The following is a 20,099-nucleotide window of genomic DNA, read 5'->3' on the forward strand; positions in this document are numbered from 1 at the left end:
GAGGAAATAATTAGAGAAGACAAAAGTTATTTTATTCAAGACGGAGAAAGGAGTAAAATATGAAAGCATAAGAATGGATAGCTAACATGATTCAAGAAGAGAGAAGCATGAGAATGCATCAATCCTAAATCTGCATGATCCAGCAAAGTCCAAGGGAGGAGAGGTGCCAGGTGAAGAGGAGGAAGGTCAGGGCCCTTATGTGATGTTCTAGGAGTTTAAAGGTATTGGGGATGTCCTAGAAAAATCTGAACAGTGATTTATGTTTTATAAATACATTTCTTAGAGCAGGAGATGGATAGGAATTGGGAAAGTTACAACATAATTTTTGTTAACAGAAATATAAACCTTGAGCAGAAGATGTTGAGGGCTGGTAAACAACTGCATTAGAATCAGAGCTGGTACAGTAGATTAAAAGAATGGGTAAAATCCGTTTCAGGGCACTCTTCTGATTCAGAGCAGCACTGCTGGACTGGTATCACCACTAGTGAAATGGAGCCCTATATTCATTTGTTGTTTAATAACCACTTGCACAAAGTTTACTGTGTTTCCAGAAATATTATTTCTTTTGATCCTCCTAGCAACCCAGTGCAACTGTTTTCATAAGTAGGAATAGAGCAGAGGAGCAGAAATGAATGGAACTCAGGATCTGAACCCAGGCTGCTGGGCTCCAGAGTCTGTGCTCCAAACCACTTGCTCTGATTTCCCTCATGCACAGATCATTTGAAGGCTGCCTCACCCAATCCTCCTAGAAACAGTGACATGGCCATCAGTGTCTCTCACCAGGAGGTAACACTTCGGTCACCAAGAATCTCCTACGGGAGTGCAAAGAGTTGTGAGAAGGCCATCATCACGAACCCACTGTTCTTCCTTTATCAAAAGCAATAACCAATGGTGGGGGGGGTAAAGTGAGTGAGACCGCTCTGATCTGATGATTTTCCCATCAAAGACAAACTACTGAGGATGCATAGGACACTGTCTGATATGGGGAGAGGCTTAATCTGCACAGCCTCATCCCCCATAGATTGCTTCAGGGTTAAGAATGGGAACCAGGACTGTGAGTGACCACGAGCACAGCACAACTGCTGAAAAATAAAAAAACAAAAAAAATCTCCTAAATAAGTATTGGCTGCACATTTAGTATAAACTTAAGTCCTGCACCTATCTGTTTCTTTTTTAACATTGACAATCATCTGTCTTCAAACTTTGTGGACTGTGTACTCATTGCACATAAGTAAAGAGATGTATGTGCTCTATGTAAATTATAAAACGTACATACAACTTGAAATTTTAAAGGGATGACTCATAAAAAATAATATAGATTCAAATGTTGTTTTCCTGTGCCTGATGGATGATACTCTATTGCAGGGGGATTTTACAAAATCCACATTGTTTGTTTAGAGGAATATTAAAAGGCCATGCCTCTTGATTATTTAACAGGCAATACTTTTTAAAATCTAGTCATTGACTTGTTTCTGTAAATCAATGAAGTGTGTCTATGGATTTACATGGATTTACTCTGTTTTAAACAAACAGACCTCACATTTAAACTTAACAAGAATTTATGCTTAGCTTAAACCTATTACCTTGGAACTTTAAAAAATCGGCTATGATTCCTTTATACTTAAAAGTTAAGGCCTCTTTGGGCATCTGGGTGGCTCAGTCAGTTAAGCATCTACCTTCGGCTCAGGTCATGATCCCGGGGTCCTGGGATTGAGTCCTGCCTTGGTCTCTGTGCTCCACAAGGAGTCTGCTTCTCTGTCTGCCCCTCTTCCCACTTGTTCTCTCAATCTCTCTCTCTCAAATAAATAAATCTTAAAAAGTTAAAGCATCTTTAATTTAGGTTTTAGACTTTGAAAGAACATGTGCTTTCACGAAAAAATTTTTTAAAGATTTTATTTATTTATTTATTTATTTATTTATTTAGAGCAAGTGTGTGAGCAGGAAGAGAGAGAGAGAGAATCTCAAGCAGACTCTGCACTGAGCGCAGAACCTGACATCATGACCTGAGCCAAAATCGAGTCAGATGCTCAACCAACTGAGCCACCCAGGTGCCCCTGCTTTCATGAAGCTTTTAAACTCTATGCTCCTTTATTCTTGAAATCAGACATAAAAAACTACAAACTACAAGGAACTGGGCAGAGACCATGACATGTCCTGTACATAGTTTTTCAGGTATCCTTGATATTTCCATATTTTGATTGCCAGATATAACTTAATTTGTTCTGTAAACGTACAGTTTTAAATGACATGTAATTTCTTATACCCTACCATATTATAGCAATATTGCCCTAAATGCCGTTTGATGCAGTATGCCTCCAATTGCATTTTGTCTTCCCTTGTCATGGCCTTTTCCTTGGCTAAATTCTAGCCATTTGTCGAGTACTAGTACATGACTCACTTCGCCTTGAGGTTTACCAAGACCACTCCATCCAAGACAAGTGCTTCCTTTTCTGAACTCAGGGTTTTCATTGAATAAATATATTCACCTAACAATTAACCAGAACTGTATTTAGGCATCACATGTAGTGACTTCAATAATATCACAATATTTAACCTCATCACATACATTGTTATCACAAGAAGATCTTAATAATAAGTTAACACCGTTTTTATCATTAAAGACTATTCATATATAGGACCTAGTACAGTGTTTAATTGATAGTAGGATTTCTTTCAATATGTGTTGATTGAATCATAATCACAAATTCTTATTATATGAAGGACTAAATTAAATTATATATGTAAATGAATTTTAAATTATTAAATATATGCTATAGAAAAATATGTATTTTCATGGTCAACACAAAGATGTGGATCATATTTTAAGGAAGACAGATGTGAAAATGAAATTTGAGGAATACCTACACTAAAGATAGCATAGTGGTTTCTTGAACACATTGTAATTTTATTTTTTTTAAAGATTTTATTTATTTATTTGAGAGAGAGAGAGCACGAGCAGGAGGAGGAGAAAAAGGGGCAGAGGGAGAAGGAGAAGCAGACTCCCTGATGAGCAGGGAGCCTGACGTAGGGCTCAAGCCCAGGACCCTGGGGTCATGACATGAGCCGAAGGCAGACACTTAACCGATGAGCCACCCAAGTGCCCCTGACACATTATTATTATTATTTTTTTTTTTTTTAAAGATTTTATTTATTTATTTGAGAGAGAGAGAATGAGAGCGAGCACACGAGACGGGGGAGGGTCAGAGGGAGAAGCAGACTCCCTGCCGAGCAGGGAGCCCGATGCGGGACTCGATCCAGGGACTCCAGGATCATGACCTGAGCCGAAGGCAGTCGCTTAACCAACTGAGCCACCCAGGCGCCCATTGATGACACTTTTAAAAGCAGAAAATCAGTAATTATACCTACCCATAACATGCACTTTTTCTTCTAAATTGTGGATTTTGTGTTGTCCCAACTGTATTCTCTACCTTCACTTTTGCATTTTATCAGACTTCTAAATCCAAGCTCCTTAAAAGTATTGCAACATTTTTTTAAGAGGAGAAACTTCTTAATTAATAAACTTTTCTTTTACAAAGGATCTGTATTAGAAAATTAAGATATTTTACATGGAACTAGACATATTTCCATTTCTTCTCAAAGAAGAGACTTCCCGGTATGTGCATGGTTATAATTTAGCTAGATCTGTCCAATGGATATGGATATCAGATTTGCATTTTAACAGCTTATTAGAAGTCAAAAGAAATCAAGTTTTATTCAACATATCTTTGACTATGTTATAATTTAGAAAGATGCTCAAACTTAGACTCAGGAGTTCTAAGCTACACATTATGGTTTTGCTTTTAACTAATTAATTAAATAGCACTTAGCATTTCATAAAACCTCTCAATTTCCTCACCTGCAAAGTGAGAGAATTAAGCTGAATTTTCTTTATGGTTTCTGTCCATTTACATGTTCTAAGACTGTAAATTTCAGACAAACTCATTGACTTTGATCCATTTATGGGGGGATTTGATCATCTTCAGAGTATCTCATAGTTCTGTACTCCTGCCAACCCAGCCAGCATGTGGAAGACACATGGCTGCTGAGCAGTTCTGAGACCGCTTTACTCTTCCCTGGGGACAGTCTAAAATGGTAGAAATTATCAAAGGGCTCATTGCAAAAGAACAAGAACCTTTGTCTATAGAAGCAAGGGTAAGATGATCACAATGGTATTATCATTGTAAAATAAATCTCTGAACCTTAAATAATACTTGATATATATTCCAAATCAATGAATCAAACAATTTTGTTTAAAAAAAAGGTCTGAAAAATAAATCTTAGGTCAACCTCTGAAGTCCAAGGTAAGCCATGTGTTAAAACAGTATTTGGCCACTACTCTGTCTTTAAGGATCTCATGAATCTCCTGTTTTTCATTTGTATCTCATTCATGCAAATATCCATTCAATGAGTGCTTTACTACCCAAAACATAAGATAACAAGCACCGAGATAGAAACAGACTTACCACATCCAAAATTAAGAGTATGATACTACGTATTTAGCACTAGAAATGTCACAGAATTAAAATTTATGTTTCTAAATTTAAGTTTTTAAAGCATTAAATCATTTTTAAAAAGTATGAACTGATAGATACTGAGTTAAAAGGATGAATAAATTATACACTGACATTATAGTATTTAGTGCAGCACGTAAGAGAGGTTGTAAATAAATAACTATAATGTAATTTGAAGAGTGTTAGTGTAGAGAAAATCCTTTAGAAAATAAAAAGTTTAGCTTAAGTATTAAAATATAAAAGTGGGGCGCCTGGGTGGCTCAGTCAGTGAAAGCAAATGACTCTTGGTTTCGGCTCAGGTCTTGATCTCATGGGTGGTGAGATCAGCCCCACATCAGGCTTCAAGCTCAGCCAGGAGTTGGCTTGAGATTTTCTCCCTCTGCCCCTCCCCTCCACTGTCAGGTTCATGTGCATGCATGTGAGTGCTCTCTCTCTCTCTCAAATGAATAAATCTTTAAAAATATATATAAGCAACTTATTAATTTTCTGAAAGATCTTGCTTATGTTCTAAACTTTGAAACAACTATGACAAATGTTTTTTTAAAAGTAGATATTTTTGCTGGGTGCCTGGATGGCTCAGTTGGTTAAGCAACTGCCTTCGGTTCAGGTCATGATCCTGGAGTCCCAGGATCAAGTCCCACATCAGGCTCCCTGCTCAGCAGGGAGTCTGCTTCTCCCTCTGACCCTCCTCCCTCTCATGCTATCATCCTCTCTCTCTCAAATAAATAAAAAAAAAAATCTTTAAAAGAATAAAAATAAAAAAATAAAAGTAGATATTTTTGCAAGAAACTTAACACTTGACATCTCATTAAAAGAACAATCTTCACAAATGTTAATAACAAGTTTTTTGTTGGTTTGTTTTTAACTGTATCATAGATAATCTAATTATGGTTGTTTTTCTTGGGGTATCTATATACAATAAAAATATTTTAAACCTTTTAAACAAATATGGAATATTTTAACCTATGAGTGTTTGCATTTTGCCTGAAGAATGAAAGAATGCTTTGAATGTTTAGTAAAATAGTGTTTTTTCCTAAAATAGAATGGTTATATCCCCGGGTGCCTAACTCCATGCACTACTGAGTACACACTTGAATGGCCTTTAATATCCTTAAAAGAGCAATGTATCACTTTAATTCACACCAAAGTGTGAAGACAGCTCTACAGAGAATCTGAATTGATATACTTAAATAATATTGAAATACTTAAATAATATTGGAATCATAAAATCAGAGGATTTTAGTGCTGAAAGGGACTTCAGATGTCTTCTAATTTATAACCATTTATGTGAAAAGAATTACTTCCAACATACTACCTGAAATCATGCAGTGAGTGCAGAGTTTATGGAGAAGGGCAATGTAATCAAATCAAATATGCTCCAGTCTTCTTAAGGAAGAGTGAAAATCCGAGGCTTTCCCAGGCACTCTTTGGCTTTTTAGTCTTGCAGAAACAGATCATACCCTGGAAATGAAATGGACCTGTCACCCATCCCTCTGCCAAAAGCAGTGTTCAACTTACATAAAGGAGGACAAGTATGTCCAGTTTATAACCTGTTTTCCTTATTCAAAAAGCAGAAAGCCATGTAACATACCTCTTCACAGGCAGTCCTGAAATCCATGTGCTACGGCACCGTGAAGGATGTCGTCTGAAAAGACAGAGAAATGGTAAGCCATCAAGCACAGCATCGAGTGTAAGAGTGGAGAACGCCAATAAAGCAAAGCATAAGCAATTATGAAGCAGATCCTGTGGGCAAACTGTTTAAGGCCACCTGTAAGGAACAAGAATTCCCGGGGTACAATGAAAAGAGCAGAAGGAAGAGAAAAAAGTCTCAACCTCCGCCCTTGTGCATCCTAAACGTATTGCCATGGTTCAGTGTGACCAAGAGGGTGCATTTCCCTGCACCTCTCCACTCCACTGAGCATTCAGACACGATCTAGGATAGGAGGGACCTCTTCTCTCAAGTGTTGGCTCATTCCCAGCGTTCGTTTTGAAACCTGAGGTTGCAACTGGGAAAGAAACTTCAAAGGAGTAATTAAAAGTTGCCTTTCTTGTGGTTATCTCTTGAAAAAAGATTGACTAATCTTTCTCTTTTTAATTAAAAAGCTACATGCATGAATAATTCTCTGTGGAACTTAAAATTTTATTCACAAACACTATGATGTAAGGAAACAAGCTATTTACCAGAGTGAATAATATTAAGATAAATCGATGTATGAAATATCTGATACAGATTCATTTTGTGCTCATTATAATAACTAAATGGTGAACATAGATTTTAATACATATAAAATGCATATGTGTTTTTTTAATACTTTTAGAGAATTTTATTTTAGTTATATGAGAAACTTAATATAACTAAGAATGGTCATAGAAAATCGACACCCTGACACTATGGAAAAAATGCAGAGCCAAAATATGATATAATTTAGGTAAATGAGACTTCAAAGTAAAATGTATGGTGAATTCCACAGTAAAAGACTGGACTTCTCAAAATTAATCCTCCTTTCAGTCTTAGGAACAGGAAATTATTTTGTCCTTCTTTGTCATTTTCTGTTATATTAGGTTGATAAACACTTTGTCAAGTGTTTATCAAGTAAGTGTGGGTGCAATAGAGCAGGAAATTCACTTAAGCTGTCACTGGATTATTACTATTGCCCCTGAAAGAAAAGAGATTGACTGTTTTCAACAGTTAACTGAACATGCTGCATAATATATTTTCCCTAAATAAGTTTTGTGGGTTGTGGACCTGGTTTTACTTAATTGGAATGCATAAGCAGCTTGATTATAGTAAAGCTAGGTTGCAACAAATCATTTATAAATAAAAGGTAATTTGATGATAAAAATTGTAATTTGATGATATAAATTAATCTTTTTTCTTTCTTTTTAAATTATTTTTTGATGGCAATCTTTTTTTTTCAAATTTTTATTTAAATTCTATTTAGTTAACATATAGTGTAATATTGATTTCAGGAGTAGAATTGAGTGATTCATCACTTACATACAATGTCCGGTGCTCCTCACAAGTGCCCTCCTTAATCCCCATCACCCATTCAGCCCATCCCCCACCCGCTTCCCTCCATCAACCCTCAATTTGTTCTCTATCTTAAAGAGTCTCTTATGGTTTGTCTCCCTCTCTATTTAAATTACTTAATTTTTTGATATCCATGAGAAATTGGTTTTGTTTTATCAATTATTTTTCAAAATTGCTTTTAAAGACTGTGTTGGGAAAAACTATAATATCTGTTTATTTCCAACTTTGACATAAAGTTATTCCTTTACTATAAAAGTAGAATTTCAATATTTATTGATTATATAAAAACATGGTATCTCTAAGATCAATTTCCTGCTACTAAAAAGCAACTAGAGAAATAGACATGAGGGTATTTAGCCATCTGTCTAAACATAAGCTCATGTTCAGTTTCAAATGCTGAATACATTTTAAGACATCATTAATAATATGATGCATTATGCCTGCATCTCTACCATTTTTAACATTTTCATTATTTTCCCTGAATCTTCCATTATTTTCATCAAAATATTAGGTAGTAATATCAATATTTATTCAGAAAAAAATCTTGAATAACTGGTACCCAGTTATGCAATCAAACACTAACATCAGAGTTGCTGTGGGGGTATTTTGTAGATATGGCTAATATCTACAATCAGTCGACTTTAAGTAAATGAGATTATTCTAGATAATGTGGGCGAGACTCATGCAAACAATTGAAAGGCCTTGAAGGCAAACTCAGACATTTCTCTGGTAAAGAACACCTGCTTCAAGACTGCAGGACCAATTCCTACATCATTTCCAGGCTTCTAGCCTATCTTTTAGATTTCAGACTTGCCAGCTCCAACAGTAGTGTGAGCCAATTCCTTGAAATTAATCTCAGCGTATGTATCCAGATGTATAGGTGTCAAACTGGTTCTGTTGTCTGGAGGATCTTGACTGATAAAATAGTGAGTGCCAGTGAGATTTATGATTTTACTATTCAGAATTATTGTGACAATAACTGACTAAAAGAGCATGTCTCAAAGTATTTCTGAAAGTCCATTAAGCACAACTAATAAGTAAAGCAATTTCAATATCATGAGTTTCAAAATATATTGTATACCAGATATTTCTAAGTTATACTACAAAAAAAAAAAAAAAAAAAACGAGAAAAGCATTTCATTTTGCAGTGGTCCATTAACAAAATAACAATATATTAATTGAAAATTTCAAACTTAATCTTTTCTCAGAAAACAAAAATGCCATTTTTCCCCTAGAGACACACTCATCATCTCCATACTATTTTTTCCTATTCACATATGAAATTTTTAGGGCTTTCTTTGTATAATTGTTTTAAATAAGTTGATTTGTATTAAGATATAATGCAATTTCCAAATGCTCTTATCTCCATATCCAGGGATAAGGAAAAAAATAGTTTATTGATTTATTAGTATCTAGTATAGTTGCACTAGGAAAAAACAAAGCCTTTATGAAAATTAGTTTCTTAAAATATGATTAGTAGAAAATCTCATCACTTAAAAATATGATGAGAATAGCAATGCATAAATAGCTTGGATGAATAATAATAAGATTAATAATGATAAAACTACAGAATCACAATATTTAAATGTGACCTACCTTATTCGTGATCCATTTAGAATCCCCATGACCAGCTCAGTGATAAGCCACACTGCATGGAAAAGTCCTAGCCTAAGGAAACCAGTTTCTACTAGTATTATGTAAGTGCCCCAACAACAAGTGAAGAAGGCATGGTCCCTGCCCAAGAAAAGAGAAGGTGGTGATGAATATTTCTTGAGCACTTTACATTAATGTGTAATGTATAAGTGTATGGCATACACTTAAATGGTATGGTTCAACAGACTTGGCTTCTGTCCACAGGTCTTGCCTCTCACGGTTCTAGTACCCAGAAATTAACACCAATTATTGTCTTCAACTATGTTGAGAATAGCACCAATTCCTGTTGACTTAAACTCATCTTTGTAACCAAAACAAGGAAATCAAAATTAGACAAATACAGCCAAATTCATGCATGCTGCATATAAAATTTCAAAATGCTTCATCTGGCATGAGGCCGATAAAATAAAAAGAATGTACCTCTACAAAAACACACACCCAGAAAAATGTTGAAATGGAGAACTGAGTTGGTAGTTACATACGATAGAATAGAAAGCATTGGTACAAAAATATTTTGGACTTAAATTACTTAGATAATTTTCAGAATGCTTTAGTGAGTATAAAAAAAAAGTCTTCATAATACTCTGCTTACTATGACAGTTCAGTTTACTGAAGGGAAAAATGTTATCTATTTATAGAATTTGCCCTAGGCAAAATTATGATATATACAAAATTTATCTTCCATCTTTTTGTGTATCCCAAACTCAAACCCAGTATATACCCTCTCCAGATGCTTCCACAACTTCAGCTGGTGCCTGACTGTTTACAAATTGATTAATTGGTCCCCCTCAAAATTGGTTAAAACAATAGGATTGAAAATGACAGTTGCAGTCAGTCTCTCGGGTTTCCTTTTTAGTGAACGTTTAGTTCATTTAGGATCGTGTGCCTTGAGGCAACTATTTATGTAGCCTTCATCTTTTTTTTAGTTGAAGTATAATTTACATAAAATATCCTATTATTTTCAGGTATACATCACAGTGATTGGATATTTTTATACATATGAAATGATCCTCAAAATAAGTCTAGTTACCATCCGTCACCCTACAAAGTTATTACAGTAATATTGACTCTTTACTATGTTGTACATTATTTAATAGTTGAAAGTTTGTACCTTTTAATCCCCTTCACCTATTTTGCACACCAACCCTACCTCCTATGGTATCCAACAGTTTCCTGTATTTATGAGTCTGTTTCTGTTTTGTTTTTTCTTTTAGACGCCACATATAAGTGAAATCATATATTTGTCTTTCTGTCTGATTTATTTCACTTAGCGTAATATGCTGTAGATGTATCTATGTTGTTGTAAATGGCAAGACTTCATTCTTTTATTATGGCTGAGTAGTATTCTACTACATACATATAGACATGCATAACATACATATACATGTGTACCACATATATATGTATATCACATGTATATATCACATCTTTTTTATCTGTTTTCTATCAATGTACACTTAAGTGTCTTGCTTCCATATCTTAGCTATTATAAGTAATGCTGCAACGGACATAGGGGTGCATATATCTTTTTGGATTGGTACTTTTGATTTCTTTGGATAAATACCCAGAAGTGGAATTTATTGTAGATTTGTGTGGTAGTTCTATTTTTAATTTTTGGAGTAATCTGTATACTGTTTTCCATAGTGGCTGCACTAATATACATTCCCACCAACAAAGTGGGAGGGTCCCTTTTCTCCACATCCTTGACCACACTTATTTTTTTTATCTTTTTGATAATAGTCAATCTCATAGGTGTGAGACATAATTCATTCTGGTTTTGTTTTGCAGTTCCCTCACAATTATTGATATTGAGTGTCTTTTCATGTGCCTATTGCCCATCTGTATGTCTTCTGTGGAAAAATATCTATTCAAGTCTTCTGTCCATTTTTTAATTGGGTTCTTTTCTTTTTTGATATTAAGTTGTGTAAGATCTTTATATATTCTGAATATTAACCCCTTATCAGATGCATGATTTGCAAATATCTTCTCCTATTCAGAAAGTTGCCATTTGTTTTGTTGGTTTCCTTCACTGTACAAAAGACTTTTTATTTGATGTAATCTTGTTTGCTTATTTTAGCTTTTTTTGCCCTTGACTGAAGAGATACTGGTAAGAAAAATATTGGTAAGACTGATCTCAAAGAGCTTACTGCCTATGCTTTCTTTCAGGAGGTTTATGGTTTCATGGTCTACATTCAAATCTTGAATCCCTTTTGAATTTATTTTGTACATGGCATAAGATAGTGGTCCAATTTCATTCTGCATGGAGCTATTCAGTTATCCTAGCACCATTTATTTCTTCATGCATTTCTCTATGCATTTATTTCACCATATATTTTCTCCACACCTATTCTTGCCTCCTTTATCATAAACTGACCATATAAATGTAGGTTTCTTTCTTAGCTCTCTATTCTGTTCTATTTTTCTATATGTTTTCAAGCCAGTTTCATACTGTCTTGATTACTGTAGCTTTATAGTATTGTTTGATCAGGGAACATGATACCTCCAGGTTTGTTTTTCTTTTGCAAGATGGTTTTAGCTATTTGGGGTCATTTGTGATCCTATCAGATTTTAGGATTTGTGGTTCCATCCAAGTTTTAGGATTCTTTGTTTTAGTTCTTTGAAAAATACGATTGGCATTTTGATGGATATTGCACTGTATATGTAGATTGTAATATGGACATTTTGCTAATATTAACTCTTCCAAACCATGAACATGATGTCTTTGCATTTGTCATCTTCAATTTCTCTCATCAATGTCTTATAGTTTTCAGAGTACGGGTCTTCCACTTCTTTGGTTAAATTTATTCCTATTTTTTTATTCTTATTTTGTTCTTTTTGATGCAATTATAAGTGGGGTTGTTTTCTTAATTTCTCTTTCTGATAACTTAGTGTACAAAGATACAATAGATTTCTGTATGAACTTTTTTGATGGAGTCTTTAGGATGTTCTATATATAGTGTCATGCCTTGTGCAAATAATGAGTTTGACTTCTTCCTTTCCAGTTTGTATGTCTTTATTACATACGATGATATTTTGAGTAATTGCTATAGCTAGGACTTCCAATACTGTGTTAAATAAAGGTGATGAGAAGTGGCATCTTTGTATTGTTCCTGGTCTCAAAGGAAATGCTTTTAGCTTTTCATTACTGAGTATGAAGTTAACCATGGGCTTGCCATTATTATGTAGAGGTATGTTCCTCTTATACCCACTTGGTTGAGAGTTTTTATCATAAATTGATGTTAAATTTCGTCAAATGTTTTTTCTGCATCTATTGAGATGATCACATGATTTATATCTTTCACTTTATTAATGAGGTATATCACACTAATTGCTTTGTAGATGTTGAACTATCCTTGCGTCTCTGGAATAAATACCATATGATTGTGGTATATGATCTTTTTAATGTATTGTTGAATTTGGTTTGCTAATATTTTGTTGAGAATTTTTGCATCTATGTTCATCAGGAATATTGTCCTGTAACTTTCTTTTTTGTGTTATCTTTGGTTTTGGTATCAAAGTAATGTTGCCTCATGAAATGAGTTTGGGAGCATTCTTTCCCCTTCAATTTTTTTTGGAATAATTTGAGAAGAATAGATAATAACTCTTCCTTAAATGTTTGGTAGAATTTACCTGTGAAGTTGTCTGGTCCTGAACTTTTGTTTTTGGGGAGTTTTAAATTACTGATTCAATTTTTTTTACTTATAATTTATCTATTCAGATTTTCTATTTTTTGTGTGTGATTCAGTCTTAGAAGGTTGTATATTTGTGGGGATTTAAACCTTTCTTCTAGGTTTTCCAATTTGTTGCCATATAATTGTTTGTATATAGTAGTCTCTTATGATCTTTTGTATTTCTATGGTTGTCAGTTATAACTTCTCTTTTATTTCTGATTTTATTTATTTAGGCCTTCACTATTTTTTTCTTTATGAGTCTGGCTAGAGGCTTATTAATTTTGTTTATCTTTTCCAAGAAACAGCTTTTAGTTTCATTGATCTTTTCTATTGTTTTGCAGTCTCTATTTTATTTATTTCCTCTGTGATCTTTATTACTTCCTTCCTTCTAATGTCGGGCTTTGGTTTTTCTTTTATTTAGTTCCTTTGGGTGTAAAGTTGTATTGTTTATTTGGGATTTTCCTTGTTTCTTAAAATAGGTCTGTATAACCATGAACTTTCCTCTTACAACTGCTTTTGCTGCATCCATTGAATTTGGAAGTTTGTTTTTCCATTATCACTTATAGCAAAGTATTTTTTAATTTCCTCTTTGATTTCTTCATTGACCAACTGGTTGCATAGGAGCATGAAGTTTAGTCTCCATGTGTGTGTATGTTTTCCAATTTTCCTTTTATATTGATTTCTGGTTTCATACTATAGTGATTAAAAAATATGCTTTATGTTATTACAATCTTTTCAATTGATTGAGACTTGTTTTGTGGCCTAACATGTGATCTATCCTGAACAATGTTCCATGTGCACTTGAAAATAATGTGTATTCTACAGTTTTGGATAAAATATTCTGCATACATCTTTTAAGTCCATCTGGCCTAATGTGTCATATAAGGTTGATGTTGCTTTACTGATTTTCTGTCCAGATGATCTATCCATTGATCTAAGTGGGGTGTTACTGTCCCCTACTGTTGTATTACTGTCAATTTCTCCCTTTATATCTGTTAATATTTACTTTAGATATTTAGGTGCTCTTATGTTGGGTGCATAAATATTTACAAATATATCCTCTTTTTGGATTGGCCATTTTATCATTATGTAATGCATTTCTTTGTTTTTTATTATGGTTTTTGTTTTAAAGTCTATTTCATCTGAGAGAAGTATTTCTACTCCAGCTTTTGTTTCATTTCCATTTACATGAAATGTCTTTATTCCCTCCCTTTGCTTTCAGTCTATGTCTATAGATATGAAGTGAGTCTCTTGTAGACAGCCTATAGATGGGTCTTGTTTTTTGTGTTTTTTTCCCTTCATTCATTTTTTATTATTTCACTGAAAACCTTCTTGATGAAAATCATATTGACAGGATTTTAAAATCTGGTAATGAAACCTGTAATTCTAATAGGTTTATTTCATTATAGTACTATTTGGTAAACTCTGGTGACCAGGATTTTCTCCCTAGTTAAGACTCAGGGAATTCCATGCAGATTGTACATCTAGAGTACAAATTTGTCCTGAGAGGTTGATAGTTATGATGAAACTAGTTATATTAATTAGGTCTTGTGTACAAAGAGCCAGATTTTTTTAATAAGATAAAAAAGTATCTTCATCTGTGGAAGCTTTAAGTACTTAGTTGTTGTTATTTTCTTTTTAAAGGCAAAAAGAACAATCATGCCGATCAAAACAGGGTTTTAGTTTCCTTCTTTAAAAACTAAGCCCAAGAAGTAAAATCTCTAGAGCTGGCATTTATTAAAAATTAGCAGTTAGTACAGTTACTTTGGAAATAAAGGCCAAAACGTCTGTCTTTACATTTCCACTGTGTTTATCTTATGATTGTTGTTCCAGAAATTCTAATGTAATGAGAAACAGTTTAGAGCTCCCATATCAGACAGTTTTCATCTGACTGCCTATCAGAACTCAGAAAAAAGTCCCAAAACAATGCAAAAGGGTTCTAAAACCATCAGGTTCTTTACACTTGTCCGTATTCCTAAATATTGCCCTGTCACTTTCATTCTCATGCTTATGCTTGGAGAGGGCCCAAAGGCAATTTTATTGTTGTTATTATTTTTAACTTGTGCTACCAACATTAAAGGATATTTCCAGGGTGTTATTGTTTGTTGTAAATTCTCTTAGATTCTCATGAAAGAGTGAACCCAATACAAAGGCATAATCATTGGATATTTACACAATATAAGATGTCCTGTTTTTTAACTTTCAAAATGTTTGCCCATTTCATTTCTTTGAACTGAACTGAACTAAGTCCAAATCAAAGACAAATAATGAATTTTTAATGATATCTCTATTAGTGATGATTGAGTTTTTTTAATCCATTTAGCTACCCTGTGTCTTTTGACTGGAGCATTTAGTCTATTTATATTTAAAGTAATTATTAACACATATGTACTTATTGCCATTTTGTTCATTGTTTTCTGTTTTTACAGTTCTCTATTCCTTTTTTGTTCTGTTGTCTCTTCCATTTTGGCTTGATGGGTTTTTTATTGTTATGTTTGGGTTCCTTTCTATTTTTGTTTATCTATTGTAGATTTTTATTTTGTGGTTACCCTAAGGTTAATATATATACTGACATAGATATAGCAGTCCATTTTAAGTTGATAGTTCCTTAAGTTTGAATGCATTCAAAAAGCACTACATTTTTACTCCATCCCCTACATTTTGTTTTTGACATCACATTTTACATCTTTTTTATTTTGTGTATCCCTTAACTACTTACTATAGTAATAGTTGATTTTACTGTCTTCTGTCTCTTAACATTCATACTAGTTTTAAGTGTCTGATCCACTCCTTTACTATATATTTGCCTTTACCATTGAGATTTTTTTTCTTTCACATATTTTTATATTTCTAGTTATGGCCTTTTCTTTTCTGCTTAAAGAAAAACCTCTAACATTTCTTGTAAGGTCAGTTCAGTAGTGATTAACTCCTTCAGTTTTTACTTGTCTGGGAGACTCTTTATCTCTTTCTGAATTAATTCTGAATGATAACCTTGCCAGGTAGAGTATTCTTGCTTGTAAGTTTTCCCCTTTCATCACTTTGAATATATCGTGCCACTCTCTTTAGGCCTGCAAAAATTCTGCTGAAAAATTACCTGATATTTTTACAGGGTTTTCCTTGGATATAACTTTTTTTTCTCTTACTGTATTTAAGATTGCCTCTTTATCATACTGATATTTTAATTATAATATATCTTGATACGAATCTTTTTGGGTTTATTTTGTTTGGGACTCTATGATTTCTAGACCTAGATTTCTGTTTCCTTCCCCAGATTAGAGAAGTTTTCAGCTACTATTTCTCCAAAAAAATTTTCTGCCCCTTGTCCTCTCTTTTCTGCTTCTGCAACTTCTGTAATATAGATATTAGTATGCTTGATGTTGTTCCTGAGGTCCCACAAGCTATCTTCATTTTTAAAAATTCTTTTTACCTTTTGCTGTTCTGATTGGGTGATTTCCATTATTTTGTCTTCCAAATGGCTGGACCATTCTTCTGTATGCTCTAATTTGATGTTGATTCCTTCCAGTGAATTTTTCATGCTGATTTGTATTCTTCAGCCTTGATTTGTTCTTTCTTATATTTTTAAACTCTTTGTTGAAGTTCTCACTGTTCTTTCATTCTTCTCCTGAGTTTGGTGACCATCTTTAGGACCATTATTTTTCACATACTTATCAGGTAAATTACTTATTTCCATTTGATTAGTTAGGTTTTTTTCTGGAATTTTATCTTATTAATTCATTTGGAACATATTCCTCTGTTGTCACATTTTGTTTTATCCCCTTATTTGTCCTATGAATTAGGCAGAACAGATACCTCTCCCAATACTGAAGAATGACCTTGTATAGGAGTGCCCCTGTGTAGACTGTGTGTGCCTAGCGACTTTGGCAGGCTTGCTGGAGTTGGAGTGGGTGCAGGCTAGAAGGTCTCTGGGTTTGCCATACCAAGGCCACTCTTGTGGGATGGCTAGAGCTGGAGTAGGCATGGGCTGTAATGGATACTGGGGTGTGTTACACTGGGGCCACCTTGGTGGGGTAGTCAGATTGGGTGCAGACTGGGGGGGGGGCAGTCTGGGGTATGTCATGTTAAGATGCCCTAGTAGGATGGCTAAAGCTAGAGCAGGCAATCAGGGGGTTCCTGAGGCAGGCTGCACCAGGACCACCTCAGTAGGACAGCTGGGTTGAGAGCAGGGTAGGATAAGTTCTGGAGCAGTGCCAGAGCTTTCTTGGTGGGATGGCTAGAGCTGGGGTGGGTGCAGTAGGGAAGGCACCTGGTATGCCATGCAAGGGTCTCCTTGATGGGGGAAGGGGAACTTGGAGTTGGAATAGGCCAGGGGCCTGGGGCACACTGAGGTGGCCCTATCAGGCTAACTAGAGTTCCTGGACCTTGATTCTGCCTGCACTATCAAAGGGGAAAGGGAGGACATAAAAAAATAGTACTCACTGGTGCCTCCAACTCTGGAGAGAGTTCTAGCAGTTCCCTGTTTGGTGGATGTTTTAAGGTTAGTAAATGGATTTCTTTTACTTATAGTCCAGTTGCCCTTTAAGCCACTGTTTTCATTGTACCCCAAAGAAGGTGAGTGTATGTGTAAGCTACTCAGTGATATCCCTCCCTACTGTAGGTTGCTGCATTGGCAGTGATGTTCCTGTCATCACTGATTCTCTCTCTCTCCCGCCCTTCTCTATATGGTCTTTCTGTCATTTGTTGTGCAGAAGCTGTTCAGTCACCCCTCAGTTCTTCAGGCAGAATTGCTCTATATGTAGGTGTAGATTCATTGTGTTCATGAGAGGAGGCAAGTTCAGGATCTTCCTATGCCACCATCTTGGACTACCCCTTCTTTTCCCATTCTATATTGGTTAGGATACTGGTTGTTACTTAAAAAAAATGCCAACATGATAATGGCTTAAACATGAGAGCAGTTTGTTTTTCTCTCCTATAAGATCCAAGCTTAATAATCAAAAGGTAATTTCAAGGTGTGAGAAACCCACTCTTTCCATCTTATTTCCCTGTTATCTTCACCATATGAGGTCTGAGAAAAATTACCTTTTTTTTTTTTGTCCAAATTTGTGCCAGGGCAGAACATGGGAGTTGAATACATCAAGTCCATTTACATTTCATTCTTCACCTCACAAGATAACCACATTGAGACTAGCCACATTGAGACTGTGGGATACAGTGTTTAAGGGGGCAGGCCTATAGTAGGCTAACACATGCATCACAGAACACAAGAGAGACCAGCCTCAGACCAGGCCACGCCTAATGTGAAAACTTCCTTTTCCTAGTGTGGCTCCTGTCACTTTTAACATTTACCTCCATCTCTTTAGAAAGAATGTTCTTTTCAAGATCATTGTTATAGGTCCAGAGACTACTGAGGAACTTTTATGATTTTTTTAGCATTTAAAAATTATTTTCCCCAAAATATTGTATCAGTTTTGACCAGTTATGCTTACTCTCCTTGTTTGCAAAGTTGTTAAGAATTTTTGAAATCTCTGAGGGAACTGTCCAAAATCAATTTTTCTAAAAAGTGAAATAACTCCAATCTCCTATTGATGTTTTGATAATTTATGTCGACTTAAAATTTCCATATTGATTTTACAACTCCTACATGCATATTTAGTCAGTTACATCAATTCCTTAAGTGATTTTGATTTCAGCCAATCAATTTAGCTAGATTTTTTTATACTTTTAAGTGAATATTTAGTTTAAATTATGTAATTTTGATAATACTTTTAAAAAAAAAGAAATTCTTTTTTGACATCTGATACTTCACTTAGAGGACGAGAAGAAATTCTGGAATTTCATCAATACATTGCCAGACAAGCACTGCAAAGCCTAGTGAATGAAAAATACAGCAAATAATATGTTGAAAGAGATGCATGCTTCTAAGAGTCTTCCAAAAAGCTGAAGAATGCCCTATTTTGCACAAAGTGTCTTCTCCTCTGTGCTCTTGAATTTGGTGGAAACTTAAAAAGCCAAACACATAAAAACTAGTGGTTGGTGGATGGGGGAAATAGGAGAGATGTTGTTTAAGGGTACAAACTTGCAATAAGTAGATAAATAAGTCCTGGAGATCTATTGCACAGTATAGTAAATATAGACAAGTATATTGTATTATAATCACTGTCTAAGAGATTAGATCTTTATTTTCACAAAACAACAAAAAAGATAATTATGTAATGTGGTAGAAGTGCTAAACTAATTTTACAATGGTCATCATATTACAATGTATAAACATATCAATCAATATGTTTACACCTTAAACTTATAAAATGTTATGTCAAATATATTTCAATAAAAAATCATTTAAAAATTATCTCCTACTCCAAATCCAGAAAATGGATAAAATACTTTAAATTATGTACTAAGTTACAAAACATTCCATTGTGCACAGAAATAAAACAAGAAATTTTATATATATATACACACATACATACATATTGTTAACACACTTGATTTTTTTCTTCCTTTTTTCCCCAAAGTTTTTATTAAGGAAAATGCTGGTTTCTCAGTACCTAGGTTTGATCATTTTAAAACTTCAAACTCATTATATCAAACCCCCAGTTCATTTCCTCTTTATGCCCTCCCTATATACAAGCCTCCACAATTCCCAAGAGGCATCTCCTGTAAATGTGGTTATCTTGTGCCTATGACTCAGGAAGCTGACATTTTATGCCACTTGTCTTAGTGTGATCATGGAGTTCATGGTGTCTGGCCAGGACAGGGAGCCCCCAAGGCAGGTCTGTTTCCCTCGCAATTTATGTAATTGTTTGTCAAGAGGCTGGCTCATTCCGGAGTACAATTCTTATCTGCAGAGAGATTAGGTCATTAAGATCTCTATAGATTCAATGTCTTAACACCATCTCTGATGGTGAGATTTTCAATGTATGGTGACATATCTATTTTGGAGTTAATTATTTTGCTGCTATTTTCAAAACCTTTCCTCCACATGAGCATGTCTACACAATACACTGTGAAACTGTCTCTATTTTCATCTTCAGCAGTTCTGGATAGAAGTTTCAGCTTTGAGGTATGAGATTTTAATCCTTTAGCAAGTAAATTCTAAATGTTTATGTAAAGAATACAGAAAAAATGATCAACATATGTAACTTACAAGAGAAGGTGAAAATGAACAGAGTTACAGGGTAAGGCAATGTTCTTTTTAAACCCATGGGGAAACACTAATATATATGTGTATTGATAAAACAGATTAAAATGAAGCCCTGGGAGAGAAGGAAGCAG

At 34.5% G+C, this 20,099-nt stretch overlaps 1 protein-coding gene across 1 annotated transcript in view; it reads right to left on the reverse strand.

Moving 5' to 3' along the window:
* SNTG1 (syntrophin gamma 1) overlaps positions 1–20,099 on the reverse strand; it is a 957,526-nt gene that overhangs the window by 346,445 nt on the left and 590,982 nt on the right. The window contains exon 3 of the mRNA XM_045896572.3: positions 6,103–6,156. Within this exon, the coding sequence (XP_045752528.3) occupies positions 6,103–6,129 (27 nt within the window). The 5' untranslated portion in view covers positions 6,130–6,156. The remainder of the gene's footprint in view (positions 1–6,102; positions 6,157–20,099) is intronic.

The sequence above is a fragment of the Mirounga angustirostris genome, unplaced genomic scaffold, assembly GCF_029215605.1.
Source record: "Mirounga angustirostris isolate CCGP_5_RB_7025 unplaced genomic scaffold, mMirAng1.0.hap1 SCAF_4, whole genome shotgun sequence".
In the NCBI taxonomy this organism is placed as follows: Eukaryota; Metazoa; Chordata; class Mammalia; order Carnivora; family Phocidae; genus Mirounga; species Mirounga angustirostris.